This window comes from Heteronotia binoei, chromosome 7 (genome assembly GCF_032191835.1).
Source record: "Heteronotia binoei isolate CCM8104 ecotype False Entrance Well chromosome 7, APGP_CSIRO_Hbin_v1, whole genome shotgun sequence".
In the NCBI taxonomy this organism is placed as follows: domain Eukaryota; kingdom Metazoa; phylum Chordata; class Lepidosauria; order Squamata; family Gekkonidae; genus Heteronotia; species Heteronotia binoei.
In genome coordinates, this window is record NC_083229.1 from 116,661,819 (window position 1) to 116,681,919 (window position 20,101).

A 20,101-nucleotide genomic window follows, 5' to 3' on the forward strand; every position below is an offset into this window, starting at 1 on the left:
TTCTCTTTCTTTCTTTCCTTCCTTCTCTTTCTCTTCCTTCTTTCCTTCGCCTCTGCCGGCCAGGCGATGAAGAAAGCGAGGTGGGGGAGAGGGAGGGAGAGGGCGAGCCTTTGCGCCGGGGAGCCCTGGGGCACGAGCGATGCGCGCTTTGCTGGACTCCAGGACAAGAGTGGCTCCTTTCCGCGGGGGCGGCACAGCCGGCCTTTCCCAGCGCAGTCCCAACAAGCTTGCTGGAGTGGATTCATGCCCGAGGAATTCAATGCACGATTCTCATCCGGGGGAAAAAAGTCCGTTGGCTCAGAATGTCCCGCAAAATCCCGAGCTTTTCTTTTCTTTTCAAGGCCTCTGCCAGCCAGCCAGCCGGTGGGCCTCCAACTTGGCGTCCCTGTGATTAGCAGCCCTCCAGGGCCCGATTCTGCAAGCGGTTGCCTGTGACTTTGGAAAGGCCCCGCCGGCTCCCTGGCTGCAAGCGAAACTCCCGCAAAATCGACACAGGCCTGTGCTTAGTTTGCACCGAAGCCGGGCTTGCTCTTCGGCCTTGCTGCTGCTTTGGCACACGGGTCCCTCAAGCAGTGGGGCTCGCTCCTACCCAATATTGCCCCGCCCTCCAGTAGAGGCTCAGCCTAGCCGGGGAGCGCAGGAGCCGCGAGCGCGGGGGGAGGGAGGGGGGGAGAGCTGGGCCCGCCTCTTCGTTAAGCGGCTTCCCAAAAGTTCCCCGCGTCTCCTGTTTCAAGCCTCCCCGCGCAGCATTGGGCGCTTTATCCTCTGCAGCTTCTTGCAGTGTGTTGAGCGTAGGGGGAGGGAATAAATGATGGCACGGCATTGTGGGTAGAATAGCCTGGAGATCTGAAGACGGTTTGGCAGCCGCAAGTTCTAGCCCCTAACTTATGCTAGTGGTGAGCTAGGCTTGTTTTTTAGGGGCTGGGAGCGGGACAATGGGGGCAAGAAGGCCCTTGTGGGTCCCTTCCTTGGAAATAAGGAGAGAGGGGTCCAGCCGCTGATCCCCAAAGCAGTTGGGCCGCGGCTCTTGCTCTTTAGCGCTTTGTTGATCCACCCGACTCCTAAAGGCCTCACCACGGGAGGGGGGGGGGGAGCGGGAGTTCCCTGTGGATTCAAGGGAAGAAGAAGGCCTTCCAAGCCAGCCTTCTTCTCAGCTCCTGGAATCCAGGAGCCTTGTTTGTTTGAAGCCCCGGATTTCGGATGGGGGCGCAGGTTGAGGGGCAGGGGCCAGGACTCCCTCTGAGCTGTGGAGTCTTGTGAGCAGCAATTCTGCTTGGTGAGCTGTTGGCATTAAAGTTGTAAGCTGCTGCATCCATGAGTTTGCTCTGGGACTATTTCTCCTGAGCGAAGAGAAAAAAATGTGTGAGCTGGAGGCTAAAGGGCTGTGAGCTAGGCTCACACTCACTCAACTTAGAGGGAACACGGCTTACAGTCCAGGAAAGGGCGACTAGAATGATTAAAGGGCTGGAGCACTTTCCCTATGAAGAAAGGTTGAAACGCTTGGGACTCTTTAGCTTGGAGAAACGGCGACTGCGGGGTGACATGATAGAGGTTTACAAGATAATGCATGGGATGGAGAAAGTGTACTTTTCTCCCTTTCTCACAATACGAGAACCTGTGGACATTCAATGAAATTGCTGAGCAGTCGGGTTAGAACGGATAAAAGGAAGTACTTCTTCACCCAAAGGGTGATTAACATGTGGAATTCACTGCCACAGGAGGTGGTGGCGGCCACAAGTATAGTCACCTTCAAGAGGAGTTTAGATAAAAATATGGAGCATAGGTCCATCAGTGGCTATTAGCCACAGTGTGTGTGTATATATAAAATTTTTTGCCACTGTGTGACACAGAGTGTTGGACTGGATGGGCCGTTGGCCTGATCCAACATGGCTTCTCTTATGTTCTCTAAGCCGTGGAGCCTTGTGAACAAGAACTCTACTCGGTGAGCTACTGGCATGAAAGTTGTGAGCTACTTCAGAAATCAGTTTGCTCTGGAGCCATTTTTCCTGAGCTGAGGCAAAAATGTGTGAACTGGAGGCTAAAACCCCCCCAGTGAGCAAGGCTCACACTCACTCAGCTTAGAGGGAACACTGGCAGGGACTGGGCTGATGTGGGTGTATCCTCAGCTACGGATGTCCCTCCCCTGTCAATTGCGATTGGATACAAAGCAGGGCCACTTGACCAACCGGACCAACCCAGTTGTATTCAGAAGCACACTTCATCAGACGATGAAACAAGTACAGTGAACCTATAGCTGGTGGGCAGTGGTTCAGAATGCAAAATGGTACAAATCTAAGATCCAGTGACAGAATAGCAAAATTAACAAATGGAGCAAACCTTTGATCTGGGCAGCACAAGCGTGAGAAACCAATAAAAATGTGAGAAAGTCTGTAGATCCAGGTGGGCAGCCGTGTTGGTCTGAAGCAGTAGAACAAAACAGGAGTCCAGTGGCACCTTTAAGGCCAACAAAGTTTTATTCAGAATGGAAACTTTCGTGTGCTCCAAGCACACTTCATCAGACGAGGAATCAGGCACAGTGAGCAGAGCTACTTACAGCTAGTAGGCCGTGGTTCAGAATGCAAAATGGTACAAATTTAAGTTCCAGTGGCAGAATAGTAAAAACTAACAAACTGAGCAAACCTTTGATCTGGGCAGCATGTGCGTTAGAAACCAATAAAACAGCGTCAAAACGCAAGAAGGTCCGTAGATCCAGGCGAGCAGCCGTGTTGGTCTGAAGCAGTAGAACAAAACAGGAGTCCAGTGTTACCTTTAAGACCAACGAAATTTTATTCATATATGAACCTGCCTTATACTGAATCAGACCCTGGGTCCATCAAAGTCAGTATTGTCTACTCGGACTGGCAGCGGCTCTCCAGGATCTCAAGCTGAGTTTTTTCACACCTATTTGCCAGAACCCTTTTAGTTGGAGATGCCCGGGATTGAACCTGGGACCTTCTGCTTCCCAAGCAGATGCTCTACCACTGAGCCACCGTCCCTCCTAATTCAGAATGGAAACTTCCCTGTGCTCTAAGCACGCTCCATCGGACGAGGCATCAGGTTGCCTTTAAGACCAACAAAGTTTCGTGTGCACATTCTGAATCAAACATTGTTGGTCTTAAAGGTAGGACTGGACTCCTACTTTGTGAGAATGTCTGTTCATCCATCTCCTGTTATAAGCCTGGGCCAAAAGGAGAGCATTTCTGGCTGTGTGTCCCCCCCCACCACCACCCTTTTTTAAAAATCCTTTTTCGCTTTGCCAATGGGGCACTCTTGGGTCGCTGCTGCTGCCTGGGACGGCTGGTGTCTTGGGCTGGGCGGGAAGAGCGAGGGAGAAAGAAAGTGTGTGTGGGTGGGGGGGGGGGGTGGGGAACGTAGGCCGAGCTTTTCTTCCGGGCTGCCAGCCGTCCTGCGATGGAAATGGCTGGTGGGCTCTTTTTACTGTTCCCTTCTCCTTTTCGGCCCCCTCTGCCTCGGCCGGGGGGGGGGGGGCAGCAGCGAGCAATCTGGGAGGCGCGGGAGCGGGGCCTTACCTGCGCGGGACTTTCACCTGACCTTTCGCCCCGCGAGGCTGGAGGGAGGCGGGGGCTGGAGAGGGAATGGCGGCTCCGGCTGTGCCGCCCCTGCGCGGAGGGAGAGAGAAAGAGGCCCGCCCGCCTGCTCGCGCCGTCGCTCTCCACAAGGCCTGCGGGGGAGGGGAGGGGAGGGGGAAGAGCGCGGGAAGGTCCCCCTCCCCCCTCGCCCCAGGGGAGAAAGCAGGAAAAGCAACACATTTTTGGAGCCCTTAACTCTTCAGAGGCGAATCTCCTCGGTGGCTTTTGCGCCTCGCAGAACGAAGGGCGCCTGCGTGCCCCGAGGCGGGAAACGCCACCAGTGTTCCCTCTTAGCTGAGCGAGCGTGAGTCAGCTCACCGATTTCCCGCCTCCAGCTGACGCGGGTTTTTTTTTTTTTTGCCTTCGCTCCGGAAGAATGGCCCCAGAGCACCCTCGTTCCTGCAGCAGCTCCCAACTTTCATGCCAGCGGCTCACGAAAGAGAATTGTTCGCTCACCAGACTCTGCAGCTTAGAGGGCGCATTGGTTGGGGGCAGTGTTCCGTCTAAGCTGAGTGAGCGTGAGCTAGCTCGCAGGTTTTTAGCCTCCAGCTGACACATTTTTGTCTTAGCTCGGGAAGGCTGGCCCCAGAGCACACTCATTCATGCCGGGAGTTCACAAAGTAGAATTTTTGCTCACAAGACTCTGCAACTTAGAGGCAACACTGGTCATGCCACCGCATTTTTTTTTTAAATGCCCCCTGGAAACCAGAAGACAAGCAACAGCAAGATCCTTAAAATGTTTCTATTTTACCGGATACAGAACAACTTTTTGGGGGGGGGGGGGGGAGAAAAAAATCGAGACCTTTAAGATGCCTTTAGAAGGGTGGCCAAACTGTGGCTCGGGAGACACGTGTGACTCTTTCACACATATTGCGTGGCTCTTGAAGCCCCCACCACTCCATTGGCTGACTTGGAGAAGGCATTTCTCCCTTTAAATCACTTCTCCAAACCAGCCGGGGGCTTGGAGAATACAGTTAAAGTTAACGTTGCTTTCTTTCCACCTCTCCTTCCATCCATCCTCCCCCCCATCTATTTGCCTGCCTGCCTGACTCAAGGCTCTCAAACATCTGACATTCATGTCTGCAGCTCTCAGACATCTGACATTTAGTCTATGTGGCTCTAACATCAAGCAAATAAGGCCACGCCTGCCTTAGGCATTCTTGAGAAGGGTCCTGCAAAACAGTGACGCGGAGGGGGCGGGCAAAGCGCGGTTTAAATCAAGGGGGTACGAACGGGGTTGTTCAATATGAGAAGCGGGTTTGCTCTGACCACTTGGAGGAGAACCCCTGAATGACCAGCAACGTTTTATTCTGGATATAAGCATCCGTGGGCATGCACATATTGTGTGCATGGATCTGAAGAAGTGCGCATGCACCCGGAAGCTTATACCCAGAATAAAACGTTGCTGGTCTAAAAGGTGCCGCTGGACTCCAACGTTTTTGCTGCTTCAACCCGAATCTGACCGTGAGAAGAGACAGAGAAGCAGCGTTCTTTCTTTCTTTCTTTCTTTCTTTCTTTCTTTCTTTCTTTCTTTCTTTCTTTCTTTCTTTCTTTCTTTCTTTCTTTCGAAATGCCAGGCGGGGTCTGACTCGTCGCCTATGGGTGTTCCAATAAAGCTGGCTCTTTCAGCGCTCAAAGAACAAGTCGGCTCACACCAAAGCCCTGCGCCCTCGCCAGCGTTTTTGGACGGGTTGCTTATCGAAAAGGCTGGAAAGAAAAGCTATGGACGGCGCTCTTCAGCGGCGATCAGGCGGATCTCTCCCAGGTTGGGAAAGCGTCAGAATTTAGACCTCCCTACAGAAAACAAGAAGCGTGTTTGGGGTGGAGGTGGGATGTTGCTGTCACAAAAAGGTGGGAAGGCAGTCGAGGCTGGAAAGATCAAACACCAGGGCATCTGTGTTAGAAAGAATGTGGCATTGCCACTCCTAAAGTATCTCTTTCTTAAAATGTGGGGCGGAGGGAATCTGACAGAAGGCAGCTGGGGGGGGGGGGGACACGAATCTTCAGACCGTTTCCCCTCATTCAGTTTCTAAACCAGGGGTGGCCAAACCTGCTTAACATGAGAGCCACATAGAATAAGTGGCAGATGTCTGAGAGTTACAAGGAAGGAAGGAAGAAGGGAGGGAGGGAGGAAGGAAGGAAGGAAGGAGGGAGGGAATGAAGGAAGGAAGGAGGGAGAGAGGGAAGGAAGGAAGGAGGGAAGGAAGGAAGGAAGGAAGGAAGGAAGGAAGGAAGGAAGGAAGGAGGGAAGGGAGGAAGGAAGGAAGGAAGGCAGGAAGGAAACATGAGTCAGAGAGAGAGAGAGATGGGGGAGGGAGAAGGTGGAAAGAAAGCAACTTGAAATGCATTCTCCAAGCTGCTGGATTGCTTGGAGAAGTGATTTAAAGTGAGAAATGCCTTCTGCAAGCTGGCTGACGGGGCAGTGGGGGCTTCGAGAGCCACACAACATGTATGAAAGAGCCACATGTGGCTCCTGAGCCGCAGTTGGCCACCCCTGTTCTAAACAGACGGTGAAGCGTTCAGAGGCGAGAAGGGCGGTCAAGAGTGCGGCGGGGAAAGCTTGTGTGTGTGTGTGTGTGAGAGAGAGAGAGAGAGAGACAGAAAGGCCCTCCAGTGGATTTTGCCTCCTGCTCGCCTCCCCCGCGGTTCCCCTCCCCAAACGGCGGGCCTTTTGTCCGCCCGCCTTCCCCAGTCAAAACGCGGCGCGGTGTTTGTGTGTTTGAGGAGGACTGTTGTGTCTGAAGCAGCCAGGAGTCCCGCCCGCCGCCCGCGAGGGGGACAGGAGGCCGTGGGGGCGGCAACAGCCGGGTCAAAGCAGCAGAATGCAGCCCACTGGGGAGGCAGCTCTCCTGGAAATCCACGACTCCGGTGAATGGGTTTGGTGATCCTCCTAAGCATGTCTCCTCGGAATCCGACTCGACGGAGGATGAAAACCTCCCCCCTCCCCCCCCCCCCCCAGTGCTTCTAACTGGAGTAGCTGTGATGGTTCCAGTAATCCGGAATAAAACCCCAACCCCTTTTGTTCCAGATTCATGGAACAGCATCGCCACTGCGGTGCGTCCACTGCTGCCCCGATCCTCTGCACTCACAAAATAGAGCTATATCCAGGGCTTTTTTGGTAGCAGGACCTCCTTTCCATATTAGGCCCCCACCCCCCTGATGTAGCCGATCCTCCTGGAGCTTACAATAGGCCCTGTAAGAAGAGCCCTGTAAGCTCCAGGAGGATTGGCTACACCAGGGGTGTGTGGCCTAATATGCAAAGGAGCTCCTGCTACAGAAAAAGCCCTGTGTTCGTTCATCATCATCTCTCTCTCTCTCTGTCATCTGTCCAATATCTATCTATCTATCTATCTATCTATCTATCTATCTATCTATCTATCTATCTATCTATCTATCTATCTATCTATCATCTATCTATCTATCTATCTATCTATCTATCATCTATCAATCTATCTATCTATCTATCATCTATCTATCTATCTATCTATCTATCTATCTATCTATCTATCTATCATCTATCAATCTATCTATCTATCTATCTATCTATCTATCTATCTATCATCTATCTATCTATCTATCTATCTATCTATCATCTATCTATCTATCTATCTATCTATCTATCTATCTATCTATCTATCTATCTATCTATCTATCCATCCATCCATCCATCCATAAGAGAAGCCCTGTCGGATCAGGCCAATGGCCCATCCAGTCCAACACTGTGTCACAGTGACCAAAAACCCCAAATGCCATCAGGAGGTCCACCAGTGGGGCCAGGACACTAGAAACCCTCCATCCTTCCCTGTCTCTCAACAAGGCCTCTTGCTTTCCTCATTTTCCTCTCCACGTGGTGCAGGAAAGGCACAAACCTGTTTCTTTGTCTCTTGGCTGCAGACTTTCCCCTCTTGCCTCCAAAGTTGATCTCCTTCCCTCCCCAAATCTATCCCTCTCGCCCAAACTTCCAGTGGCCCTTCAGACGCCTTTCTGATCACCTGTTCGTTTCAGTTTGGGGCAGGCGGGCGGGGTTCGCGTGTCACCCTGGAAGCGATAGGGTAAGTTCCTGGGGTGACCTGCGGTCCCGGTCGCAGTCAATGTAGGGAGGTCACCTTAAAGAGTTTTGTTTCTGAGCCAGAGAGCATCAGGGCAACGCCAAGAGGGAACCGTCCCTCGTTCTTCCCTAGCAGGGCTTTTTTTTAAAATAGAAAAAGCCAAGCAGGGACTAATTTGCATATTAGGCCACACCCCTTGAAATCACCATTGTTTCATGCAGGGCTTTTTTTGTAGGAAAAAACCATCAGGAACTCATTTGCATATTAGGCCCCCCTCCGAAATCACCCTTGTTTCACACAGGGCTTTTTTGGTAGAAAAAAACAGCAGGAACTCATTGGCATATTAGGCCCCACCTCCTGACACCAAGCCAGCTGGAACTGCGTTCCTGCTCAAAAGAGCCCTGTTCCGTAGATTGATCGTTGGGAAAGGCCTGTTGTTGGAAGGCCTGCCATGGGGGCTGGGTTCGGGAGGATCACAAGGCTGCAAAACCCTCCCTGCCTTGCTTGCAAGTGGGTCCCACTAACTCTCCCCCCCCCCCCCAGGCAACAGCTACACTGGCTTCTCCCTGAGGGAAGAAGAGGCGGCCTGAGTAGGGCTTCAAAGACCTGGTTCAGCCCCCAGGGCAGCCAAGAGGCCGGGATCGAGCCTGGGCCTGCCCAAGGTGAATTTGGAAGCTGCGCTCAGCCGGGGCCTCCTTGGTTGTCACCAGACCGCAGCCTCTGTCGTGCAAAAGCAAGCCAAGTGTAGCAAGGCCAAGAAGATCCCTTCCCCGGCTGGAAGGCCCAAACTGTTCCTGAGAGCTTGTTTGGTGTAGTGGTTAAGTGTGCAGACTCTTATCTGGGATTTCCCACTCCTCGTAGCTGCTGGAATGGCCTTGGGTCAGTCATAGCTCTGGCAGAGTTGTCCTTGAAAGCCCCACCTACCTCACAGGGTGTCTGTTGTGAGTGGGGGCGGGGAGGTAAAGGAGATTGTGAGCCACTCTGAGCGGAGGGCGGGGTGTCAGGGGCTTCTTCTGTCGTCTAGTCTTGGGGGAGGGAGGTGAAGTCAGGTTTCCAAGGCCTGGGAGGGGAAAGGGCTTGCCCATAACAAGGAGAGGGCCTGGTGGGTCTCTGCAAGACCGTTGCAGAGCCCCTGAGCAGTTCTGGGGCGCTTGGGAAGGGAAACCAATTCCTTATGAAGAAAGCTGCTGTATCAGAAAGGCTGGCTTCCAGGGGAGGCATCCCCCCCTGCCCCCCAGCAGCCCCAGAGGCAATGGGCCAGCCCCTCTCCCTCTTACCAGGAGGTGACCTCTTTCCTAAAAGCCAGATCTTTTTTCTAGGTCGCTCCCCCTCTCTCCACTTGGCATTTCTCGTCCAGGAAGAAGGAATAATAATAATTTCAAAAATCAGAGGTGTACATAACTCAACAGTCACCTAAACACGTTATACATACAAACCTTTGTGGAAGAGAGAAAGGTTACGAAAATTGACGGCTACTGAGAACTTACCGTGGAGCAAAAACAGGAAATGCAACGGAGCTCAATTCAGAAAAGTTGCATGCGGTTTGCGATTGCTTCCGCTTCAAATCAGGGTTTTTTTCATTTTTCGAAGCTAAATGGGTGGATGGGAGGGCAGTAGGAATTCATCACCCAGGAATATGCTCTTGGCGCAAGCACTGCCCCACTGTGGAATTGCAGAGGCCTTCCGACCAGATTCCCTGATCTGTTCACGCCCCCTTCCCAACTGCTGCAGTTTCCATTCATCTTGAGCTGGACTTCCTCTTCCGCAGTTCCCATTCATTGCCATGGGAGAAGGGTGGGTGGGGGCAATCCTCCCTTTAAGCTGTGGAGACTTGTGAGCAAGAATTCTACTTTGTGAGTTCCTGGCATTAAAGTTGTGAGCTCCTGCATCAATTAGTTTGCTCTGGGGCCATCCCTCCTGAGCTAAGACAAAAGTCTGTGAGCTAGAGGCTAAAAAACTGAGATAGCTCACATTCACTCACCTTAGAGGGAACATTGGGTGGGGGGGGGCACTGTGCTTAAAGGACCTCCTTCCTTGAATGAGGAACACAAATCATGTGTGTTCATTGAAATAATTCACCGATGATTCATCGAAATGACAATACAAAAGCTGAAAAGGAAAGTTGATCATCTGGAAAGACAGTGACCACATGAGTCATACTGCAGGGCATTCTTGTTAATATCATGGTGGGATGGAAGGCCTCCGGGTCTCCCTTACCACCCACACCAGCTCACAAAGCGGCCATCTGCTTCAATTACAGGTAAGCCCGAATGGATTCGTATTCTGCTTCCTTGAAGTGAGAAATCCGTCTTGCTTGGCTCAGAGATGCCGGCTCCATTGGTTTCCATAAACGGTGGGGTGAAGAATGCTTACTCAGAAGTAGAACTCCCATCCAAACCCACTGTATTCTTACACACCAGACCCTAAAGGCCTCTGTCTGGAAACGGCGCTGCCTTCCCTGAAAAGTTCAGTTCTGGGTGAACATATGAAGCTGCCTTATACTGAATCAGACCTTTGGTCCATCAAAGTCAGCTTTCCCGTGCATGCACCCCATTTTTCTATGACCAGAATTAAACGCTGTTGGTCCTCAAGGGGCGGCTGGACTCTTTAACATTGTCATAGTGGTTCAGACCAATGCGGCTACCCGGTTGAAGCTATTCTCTGGAAAGTACCTCTGCCCTGAGACCAGCCTCCACTCGGCTTTGCCCTCCGAAACACCTCTACTGGTAGGGTTGCCAGGTCCAATTCAAGAAATATCTGAGGATTTTGGGGGTGGAGCCAGGAGCAAGGTTGTGACAAGCGTAATTGAACTCCAAAGGGAGTTCTGGCCATCACATTTAAAGGGACCTTGCTCCTTTTAAATGCCTTCCCTCCATTGGAAATGATGAAGGAATAGGGGCACCTTCTTTTCAGGCTCATAGAATTGGACCCTGTGGTCCAATCTTTTTGAAACTTGGAGTGTGGTCCAATCTTTTTGAAACTTGGAGTGTGTTTTGAGGAGAGGCGCTGGATGCTATGCTGCAAATTTGGTACCGCTACCGCAAACAACAGCCCATGGTCTCCATGGGGTATAATGGAGTGCCCAGCAGACATTTCCCTCCCCTCCCCCTTTCTGATGGCCCAGGGGAGGGTCTCCAGACTGAGGGATCCCCTGCCCCCACCTGGGGATTGGCAACTCTATCTAAGTGGAAGCATGCACATGTTATTCAATGAGGCTGACTCCCAGGAAAGTGTCTTTAATCGGGTCGCAGCCATTGCCCGAAGAGCCTTCCCAACGGTGCGTCCTCCTAACTCGCATCTAGAAAGCAGGAGGCGAAACTCTCCCAGGGGGAAGTCGGCGCCCCTCTCCGGGGCCAGTGACGGAGTTTGTTGCTTGCTTCGACGGTCCCGCCCCACCACCTCCTCCCTTCGAGGCGGCTGACAACAACCCGCTGCCCGATTGGCCAACGGGGCCGGACAGCCCGCAGGGTCAGCACAGCGCCTCCTAAAGGCAGCCCACGGCGTCCTTTGCCTTGCGCATGGCGCAGAAGGAGCCGGTGGCTTGTTCCAAAGCGCCGGCGTTACAACCGGGGGGAAGCGGCTAGAAATAGAGGGAAGGGGGGGGGGGTAGCCTAGCCAGGGAGAGGGCAGTGCTTCCAGCCGGAGGGTTCCAGCCCAGCCCAGGTTTGTTTAGCTCGGTGAGCCAGAGAGAGAGAGAGGAAAGGAAGACCCCCAGGGGGTTTCGAACAATGGCCACCGGGCTCTTTCCTCCTCCTCCTCCTCCCTGGAGGAAGCCGGTTTTGCCGACTGAGTGGTGGGGCGTAAGTCCAATTCAAGAAATATCTGGGGACTTTGGGGGTGGAGCCAGAAGCAAGAGTGTGACAAGCACACTTGAACTCCAAAGGGACTTCTGCCAATCACATTTGAAGGGACCTTGCTCCTTTTTAAATGCCTCCCCTCCATTGGAAATCATGACGGAGAGAGGCACCTTCTTCTGGGGCTCATACAATTGGACCCCTTGGTCCAATCTTCTTGAAACCTGGAGGGTATTTTGCGGAAAGGCACTGGATGCTATGCTGCAAATTCGGTGCCTCTACCTCAAAAATCAGCCTCCCCAGATACCTCCGGAACAATTCTCCATCATACCCTATGGGAATCGTTCTCCATAGGGAATTATGGAGTGCCCAGCAGACATCCCCCCCCCCTTTCTGATGACCCTGAAGGGGGGGGGGAGAGGGCCTCCACACCAGGGGATCCCCTGCCCCCACCTGGGGGGATTGGCAACCCTAGTGGGGCAAGCAAGAGAGAGGGAGGTCTGGCTGGGCAATGCTGGAGCGAGCGGAGCTTATAGGCCTCTGCTGCTGCTGCTGCGCTTCGGGGGCGTTCAACGTCGGGCATGCGCGGGGGGGGGGGGCGCCGGAGGGACTAAGCGGCTAAAGGCGACGCTGGGCTGCTTCGCGGCGCCTCACGGGATTTGTAGTTTCTCCTCGGTGCCGGGGCTGAAGAGCGCAGCAGGGAGGGCTGGTCGGCGCTTCCCCGCCTGCCTGGCTCCCCCGCCCCGCCCGCCTCGCCTGAGCCAGACAAGAGCCCCTCTTGTTCTCCCGGCCTTGCACCCGCAGGCAGCGACCGTGGCGGCTGCAAACCGGCCCCGGAGCTCCTGCCGCTTGGGCCACGCCGGCCTGGAGGAGGAAGCGGCATCTGGTCCCAATTGGGAGGCTCGCCCGGGCCCGGCCAGCTCCAGTTGCCGAGGTGCCCCTCGCCTCGCCCGCCCCCAAGCCTTGGCTCGCCGCCGCCGCCTCCCCTGGCAGCAGCGCCCGCCGCCCGCCCTTCCTGGCCCGCGCGCAGCACAAAGAGCCGTCTCTCTCGCGCGTCCGCTTCGGCGCGCTCTGCTCTGCTCTGCGCCGCCGCCAGGACGCAGCTGCTCCCTCGCACCCTCCAACCATCCCCCCCCCCCCAAGCACTCCTGTTTGCAAAAGACGTCCCTTCCTTCCTGCCATCTCATCCCTTCCCCTCCCCTTTCACCTAAGAAGATGATATTGGATTTATATCGCGCCCTATACTCTGAATCTCAGCAGTCGCAATCTCCTCTACCCCCCCCCCGCCCCCCACAACAGACACCCTGTGAGGTGGGTGGGGCTGAGAGGGCTCTCACAGCAGCTGCCCTTTCAAGGACAACTACCAGAACTATGGTAGACCCAAGGCCATTCCAGCAGCTGCAAGTGGAGGAGTGGGGAATCAAACCCCGCTCTCCCATATAAGAGTCCCTCACTTAACCACTACACCAAACCGGCTCTCTACTCCACGGGATTCGCTGCGCACATAACCATCCATGTCAGGACTAGTAGCCTAATTGAAACTAGAAGGCTCAATCCCTGTTTTCAAGATGAGTCGAGGTCAAGAAGTTTGCTTTACTTGCAAGCTGGACCAAAATCCGCCTCTGTAACCCATGCTCCCTCTAAGCTGCAGAGTCTTGTGAGCTACAATTCTACGTTGTGAGCTCCTGGCATTAATGTTGTGAGCTCCTGCATCAATGAGTGTGCTCTGGGGTCATCCTTCCTGAGTGAAGACAAAAATGTGTGAGGTGCAGGCTAAAAATCTGTGAGCCAGCTCACGCTAACTCAGCTTAGAGGGAACACTGGTTTTAACGCCTTTAGTTTTTCAGCATTGTGGACTGCAGCCACCACATCCTGTTTAATTTTGGAGCACCCAAGGGGGTGATGGTCAGTCGCAGCCTTTAGGGTAGAGCAGTCTTTTTTGCAGGATTACTTAGAAATGATCCCTAATTAGGTCAATGGGAATCATTCTCAAGCCACTGTCCTATTCTAAATCGCCAGGATCCCCAGATCCAGCGATAACAGCGAAAGAAAAAACTACAGACCCGTCTCAAAAGTTCCAAATTTTCAGCTCTGAAGGGCACAAAAAGCCAAATGGAAGGGAAATATGCAGGATGATCTATGACCTTTGGATAGCCCGGGTATGCTGGCACCAAGGCTTCCACAATATTTACTTGCCCTTGAAGATTGGATTTTTCCTCCCTCTTAAATCTTTCTTAGGCCATCTTTGTGGCTGGTTCAGGCTCCTATATGATGTCTAATTATAGCAAGCAGAAACAGGATGAGATGTGAATAGCTCAGTTGTGTGCAGGAATTGGGTGCCACACAGAGAAGCTTATTGTCACACACTTCCCCCCCCCCTACACACACACACACACACACACACACACACACATACAGAAATGCACACAAATATACCAGGCTGGAGAACTGAAGGAGAAAAAATTCAACCAGTCCTTCCTCTGTTTTGGAAAGATGAATTCATTCAGCAAGGGCAAAGGGTGATGTAGCTGTAAACTGTGTGCTGGAGTTATTCATACTTGCTGTGATTCAGGGACAAATAAAGTCATCTTGGGCGTCTGTCCTAAATGCATCCATTTCAATCAAGTTCCACTGAATTGGATGATTCCTGCGTTACTCTTTCCCCGCAAGAAAAGCCGTGTGTGAAATAGAATACAATCCAAATGGAGATCGCGGATGATTTTATAGGTTTCCTAATTACTGAATGTCTGATTAGTTGAATATTAAATAAGAGATATGTTTAGAAGTTCAGAATTTAACGTGATTCTGTTGGACAACTTAATGGAATTACTTGAACTGCGGGAGGGAGTTTCTCCGCTCTTTCTTAAGACTACATTTTGTTCAGCTTATTGCAAAAGGAAGTGACTTAATTTGGAAGGTCAGCATAATTGTCTTGCCCACACAATCAGAACAGAGCGAGCATTTTTTTTTTTAAAAAAAACACACTATGAATTTAGTTTATGGAAAGGTATTTTTAATATCAGAAGAAAATGAACTGGAGTGGCAAACTAGCTAGCATGTGGCTGCATATTGCAGAATTTCTTTTTGATCAGGGAGAAAAAAAACATTATTGCTTCAGTCTACCTCTACAAGGAGTGTAAAGTCAACGCATGGTTTAGATTTTTTTTGGGGGGGGGGGAGGAAATTGATCTGTTGGACGCAGGAAACTAAAATGGCTGCAATCATCTGATACCTATTAAAACGATTGTCATCCCCACCCTTGCGAAGGCATCTTCGAAAGTTAAAATCCGGCCTCGTGGCTGGCACTTCAGTCGTGGCTTTCTGTGAGAGGCGCTGGTGAAAATTCATGCATTGGGGTTGTTCCTCATAAGTTCCACGTCTGCATTCACCATCTCCTTAACCAGCTCCTGACAGACAGAAAGGGGGCGATGGAGAACATTTGTTAGGCTTGCTCCATTTATAATCTCTATCAATTTCTATCTTATAGGCCATGCTGATCTAAAACATTTTTGAGGTCCTTTTGCGCATAACGTTTATTGTGCCTTGCAGGACTGAACCTACCCTTAGACACAAAGGAGAAGCGGCCTGCTCCAGGTAGCTGATTTTGGTAGGCTTGTAGGACAGCAAATTGCCAGTTATTTAGACACATTTTATAGGTAACCATTATGGGGCTGCTGCTTGGGTTTTTCACCTCCCACAGCAAAGCATTTGGCTGTTTCTGGTGCCACGGAGGCATATTTGGCTTTGCAGTTGTTTTCTTTTCCTCCTAAAGAATTGTGCATCCTTTCCAACAAACCATGAGCACAGCTCCCACCCCCCTCTGGAATCCACAGCACCAGGGGGCCTCCAGGAACAATGCTGGGCATGATGCATGTGTTGTGTATGTGTGCGGGGGGGGGGGGTGTCGCACAAATGGAAATGTCTTTGTGCAGGCACACATTTGTGAAGGTTGTGTTTCTTTGTATTGCACACTGCATTCTCCCAGTACACAAACTGCAGCATTTTCTTCTTAGAATAACGCAGTACCTTCTCTCAGATTGTTAACCGTCATGGGGATGGGCGGGCGGAATGTGCTTTGGCAAGATTCATCAACCCTTTACTGTACGCTGCTTATAACACTATTGACAACTCCGCTCTTCCCCGGTGCCAGTTTCATTTCGTAAAAGGCCTTTTAGATATTTTTAACCTCTCAAGGACAAGTATAAGCAGCCCCGTAGCGCAGAGCGGTAAAGCTGCTGTACTGCAGTCCGAGCTCTCTGCTCGTGACTGGAGTTCGATCCCCGGCAGAAGCTGGGTTCAAGGTAGCCGGTTCAAGGTTGACTCAGTCTTCCATCTGAGGTCAGTCAAATGAGTCCCCAGCTTGCTGGGGGGGGGGGGAAGTGTAGATGACAGGGGAAAGCAATGGCAAACCACCCCGTAAAAAGTCTGCCATGAAAACGTCATGATGTGACGTCACCCCGGAGTTGGAAACGACTGGTGCTTGCACACCTTTTTAAAGGACAAGTATCCTAATTGTGTGGTGCTAGAAGGGTATAATTCTGCTTGGGATTGCACTGCGGATTGCTTAAAATTCTAGGGTTTTCTCTATACTTATTTAGAAATAATTACCACTGAAGTCAGTGCATCTGACTTTGTGTTAAATATGTTCGCGGTGGGGTGAAAGGATGCAATCCAAAACAGGTTTACATGGGAGCAAATTGTACCGCAATCTGCTGGGCTTAATAAAATAAGCTTATTTACGTCCTGAAGTCTTGATTCCTGTGGCTAGCTGCTAACAGACTTAGAGCAAAATGTCTGGTATATCTTCACTATACAGGAGTTTCTGGATTTTGAAAAAATTTAGGCTTCACACACTTGCACTAAGGTGTAACTTTGTCTTTGCAGCAAACAGTTTGTAGTTCTTCAGTTCCGTTTTGTTTTTGTTTTTTTCCTGAACAGGAAGAAAGCAACAAGGAGGGCTTACCTCAAAAGTGACTCTGGGTTTCCAGTTGAGCTTCTGCTTGGCTTTGGTGCAATCGCCTTGAAGAAAATCCTAGGGGAAATAAAAGTTGGGGAGAAATTGCAGGGCTGTCACTTGCTTGTTTTTACTACCGAGCTGCTTGTACGCTCTTTCTCACGTGAACCAGTAGCAGTTTGCATTTAAAAGAGCAAAAAGTGCAAGTCTTCGCTACAGAAATCCTGAGCCTGAATCCCTTTCTGGATTTCAGTGGCGATGGAAAGGCAACATAATGATTGGGAAAAAAAAATGTTGATAGATTTTGCTCATTCCAGAGCAGACTAATTCATCCACACTGTTTCTGGAAGTTGTGGTTAATTCTCCGAAATCCATCCCACCCTTTCCCAAGTTTTGCAATTCCAGCTGAAGGGCTGTGGCTTATATACCATCAGGAGGCAACATTTGAGAACTGCTATACGACACATTCTATGCATCAAATCATATTGACTCTTTAACGGAGAACACCTTTTTAGTTGTCATACAGCCCCAGTCTTGCTACTAGCAGAGCTGTTTCAAATTAATGTTTCTTATCCCAGACTCCCCCCCCCCCCCACAACACACATACTTTGGTTAAATTGCAGAAGTAAATCTCAAAGCAAACATGACAACTAGAATGTTTTTCATCAGATAAAATCCATGCGATAACCGTGAAGTCCATTAGCAAAATCTTGGGAGAAGAGAAATTATTATTATTTTTTAAAATTGGAATTACCATGTATTTCAGGTTTTTAATTACAGTCTTTATTTGTGCTATAAAATAACTATTTGTAAGTGATCCTAAAAACACCACTAAGTCTCCATGTTACTTGTGAACACTGATAATACATACAGGAGTAAGAGGGAAGTTTCTTAAAAAGTTCAATGTGGTTCTTTCATTCAGTTTAGAGACATGAATAATTAAAGCCAGGGGTTGGAATTCTAGCAGGAGCTCCTTTGCATATTAGGCCACACATCCCTGATGTAGCCAATCCTCCAAGAGCTTACAAAAAAGAGCCTTGTAAATTCTTTGAGGATTGGCTGCATCAGGTGTGTGTGGCCTAATATGTAAACGAGCTCCTATTAGAATTCCACCCCTGATTAACATTTTAATATTTCTCAGGCATTCTGGGCAAAAAAGAGACAAAAATGAGATTGTTTTTAACCTTAAAAAAGACACAACAATGAGATTTTACATCCACTTAGAAGGAAGTTTACAATACGGGCAGCCAAATCCAGACATACTTGGCGGCCAGCCGCTCGGGTGTGGGCGGATCTATGACACTGCTCGTTGGCTTCCAAAGCGGTTTGGGGCACCGGAGCGCAGTGCGCCCAAGTCCAAAAATCCAAACCTTTCCTGATGACACCATCTATGTAGCCAGTCATTTATTTGCGGTATTCTTCTTTCCCTTCCTAAGCCATGGCGCCTTTGACAAGGGAGAACTGATGAAAGCATAACCTGTGTTCCCAGGTCCTTCACCTTCTTACCCAGAGCCCCACAGTCTCTTTTAATATGTTCTGTGTTGACCAGTATAATTTGTTTCCACATGGGTCAGCAAGAAAGGACAGTAATCCATGGGCTTGACGAATCTTCCTACCCTTTCAGCCATCTGTCCTGGATGTGCACACCCAGTAGACAGCGTACCTCTCGAGATGACAAGTCCAGTCAGCACGCTTCAGCCTCTACCCCTTTCAGTAGGGAGTCCCCAATTACCAGCACACACATTTCTCCTAGGGGGTCGCGATGGAGCCAGCATGGTGGTGAAGTGTTTTAGACTGGTGGACTTTAACCTGGAGAACTGGGTTTGATTCTCCAGTTCTCCTACACATGAAGACTGCTGGGTACTGTGGGCCAGTCATAGTTATGCTCTCAGAACTCTGTCAGTCCCACCTACCTCACAAAGTGCCTGTTGTGGGGAGAGGAAGGGAAAGCGACTCTAAGCTACTTTTAGATCAAAGAAAAGGGGGGTGTAAAACCCAACTCTTCTTCTTCCTGGGAGTGGCACCAGCCAGTAGGAGGTTGTTTTGAAGACTTAGGCTGGGTAGGGCTAACAAGAGAGGAGAGCACAGAGGGAATGAGCCATGCTCCACCTTTAAACAGAGAGATGTTTTAACCCCCCTTCCTGCCCTTTGCTGACACATGTGTGGGATGTGCTAAAGGAAGGAGAAGGCTGGGAGGCACGTCTACCCCAGACTCTGACATCCAGAGTTCCAGACTGCAGGTGGGTCCCAAATAGACATACGCTTTTGCAAGTGAATGTCAAGTACACCTTTTAGTCTGCATTGTATTTCTTTGCTTCATTTTGTACCCCACCTTTCTCTCCCTTTCTCTCCCTCCTCTGTGTTATTCTCACAACAACAACCCAGTGGGGTAGGTTTGTTTGAAAATATACGACTGGGCCAAGGGGAAGCGACTATAAGCTACTTTTAGGTCAAAGAAAAGTGGAGTATAAATCCCAACTCCTTCTCTTCTTCCTGGGAGTAGAACCAGCCAATAGGAGGTTGTTTTGAAGACTTAGGTTGGGTAGGGCTAACAAGAGAGGAGAGCACAGAGGAAATGAGCCATACCCCACCCCTAAACAGAGAGGTATTTTTAACCCCCTTCCTCCCCTTTGCTGACACATGTGTGGGGAATTCTCTGGGATTCTATGGCAGAATGGGGATTTGAACCTGGGCTTCCCGAATACTAGTTCAACACACTGAACCATTAAACCACACTGGCTCTTCTACGAGTCAGTTCAAGCCAGAAATGGGGTGGGGGACCTGACATGAAATCGATATTTGAACCAGTTAGGTTTTCCCATTTATTTACTGATACAGGAAATGCTAAATCAATTCAGGTTTCACAAAAATGGCCAAAACAATCATGAATGGCTTCTTGTTTGATACCAACAGTAGCAAGCCTTTCTTAGCCATCTAGTATTTAAAGTCATTACATGAAGGCAAACTATAATGGGCATAATTCAGTGATCCCTTGAGTAAGGGCAGGAAAAAGTACAGCCATGATGGCGACCAAGTTTATGAGTGGCGGGTCTATTTCTATGAGTTGCTCATGCTATGAAAAATAAAGTAATTACAATTACATTAAAAGGGAGGGGGGGAATGAAAGCAATCTTGGAGCAAAATCACGGCTCTGCTGTGTTATTAAAATAGTTCCATGAAATGAGATATGCGCTTATTTAGCTTCCTATTTTTGCCTAAACCGGAGCCTCCTTGCTAGCCCAGAAGCCGACAGAAGTTCTGTGCTTGGAGTTTGTGTTCTTGGGGCAGAACGGGATCAGAAAGTTTAGGATGAGGTCCCAGAAGGCAAAAACTGGATATCAAAAGTCAGGCAACAAACGCCTTCCTCTTACAGTTAGAATATTATATGAAAATGCATTTAAGTTTTTGATACAAGTTTTTCTTTTTTAATCACTGGGTTTTTAAAATACAGAATATGAGGGAAGGGGGATTTTTTTTTTTTTGAAAAAACAGACTTTCTGAAGAATTCATCACAGTACAAAGAGAACCACAACGTTTACCGAAACTATCAACGCGGCATTTTTGCTTTCATTCATAATTTTCCAGTAAAATGTTTGGGTTTAAGCATGCATTTTAAAAAAAACAAACTCAAAACACCCCAGATTTTTATGTTCCGCGAAAAAGGAAAATAAAGCTTAAAAATGGCAAGTTTTAAATGTGACAACCTGTTCTCGG

General features: G+C 50.0%; 1 protein-coding gene across 1 annotated transcript in view; it reads right to left on the bottom strand.

Annotated features, from left to right (window-relative positions):
* Positions 1 to 14,424: 14,424 nt before the first annotated feature.
* The window catches only part of GMDS (GDP-mannose 4,6-dehydratase), a 402,164-nt gene continuing 396,487 nt past the window's right edge, over positions 14,425 to 20,101 (bottom strand). The window contains exons 10-11 of the mRNA XM_060244260.1: positions 16,397 to 16,465; positions 14,425 to 14,840 (exon numbers count right to left, since the gene is read on the bottom strand). Coding sequence (XP_060100243.1) covers positions 14,778 to 14,840; positions 16,397 to 16,465 — 132 coding nt within the window. The 3' untranslated portion in view covers positions 14,425 to 14,777. The remainder of the gene's footprint in view (positions 14,841 to 16,396; positions 16,466 to 20,101) is intronic.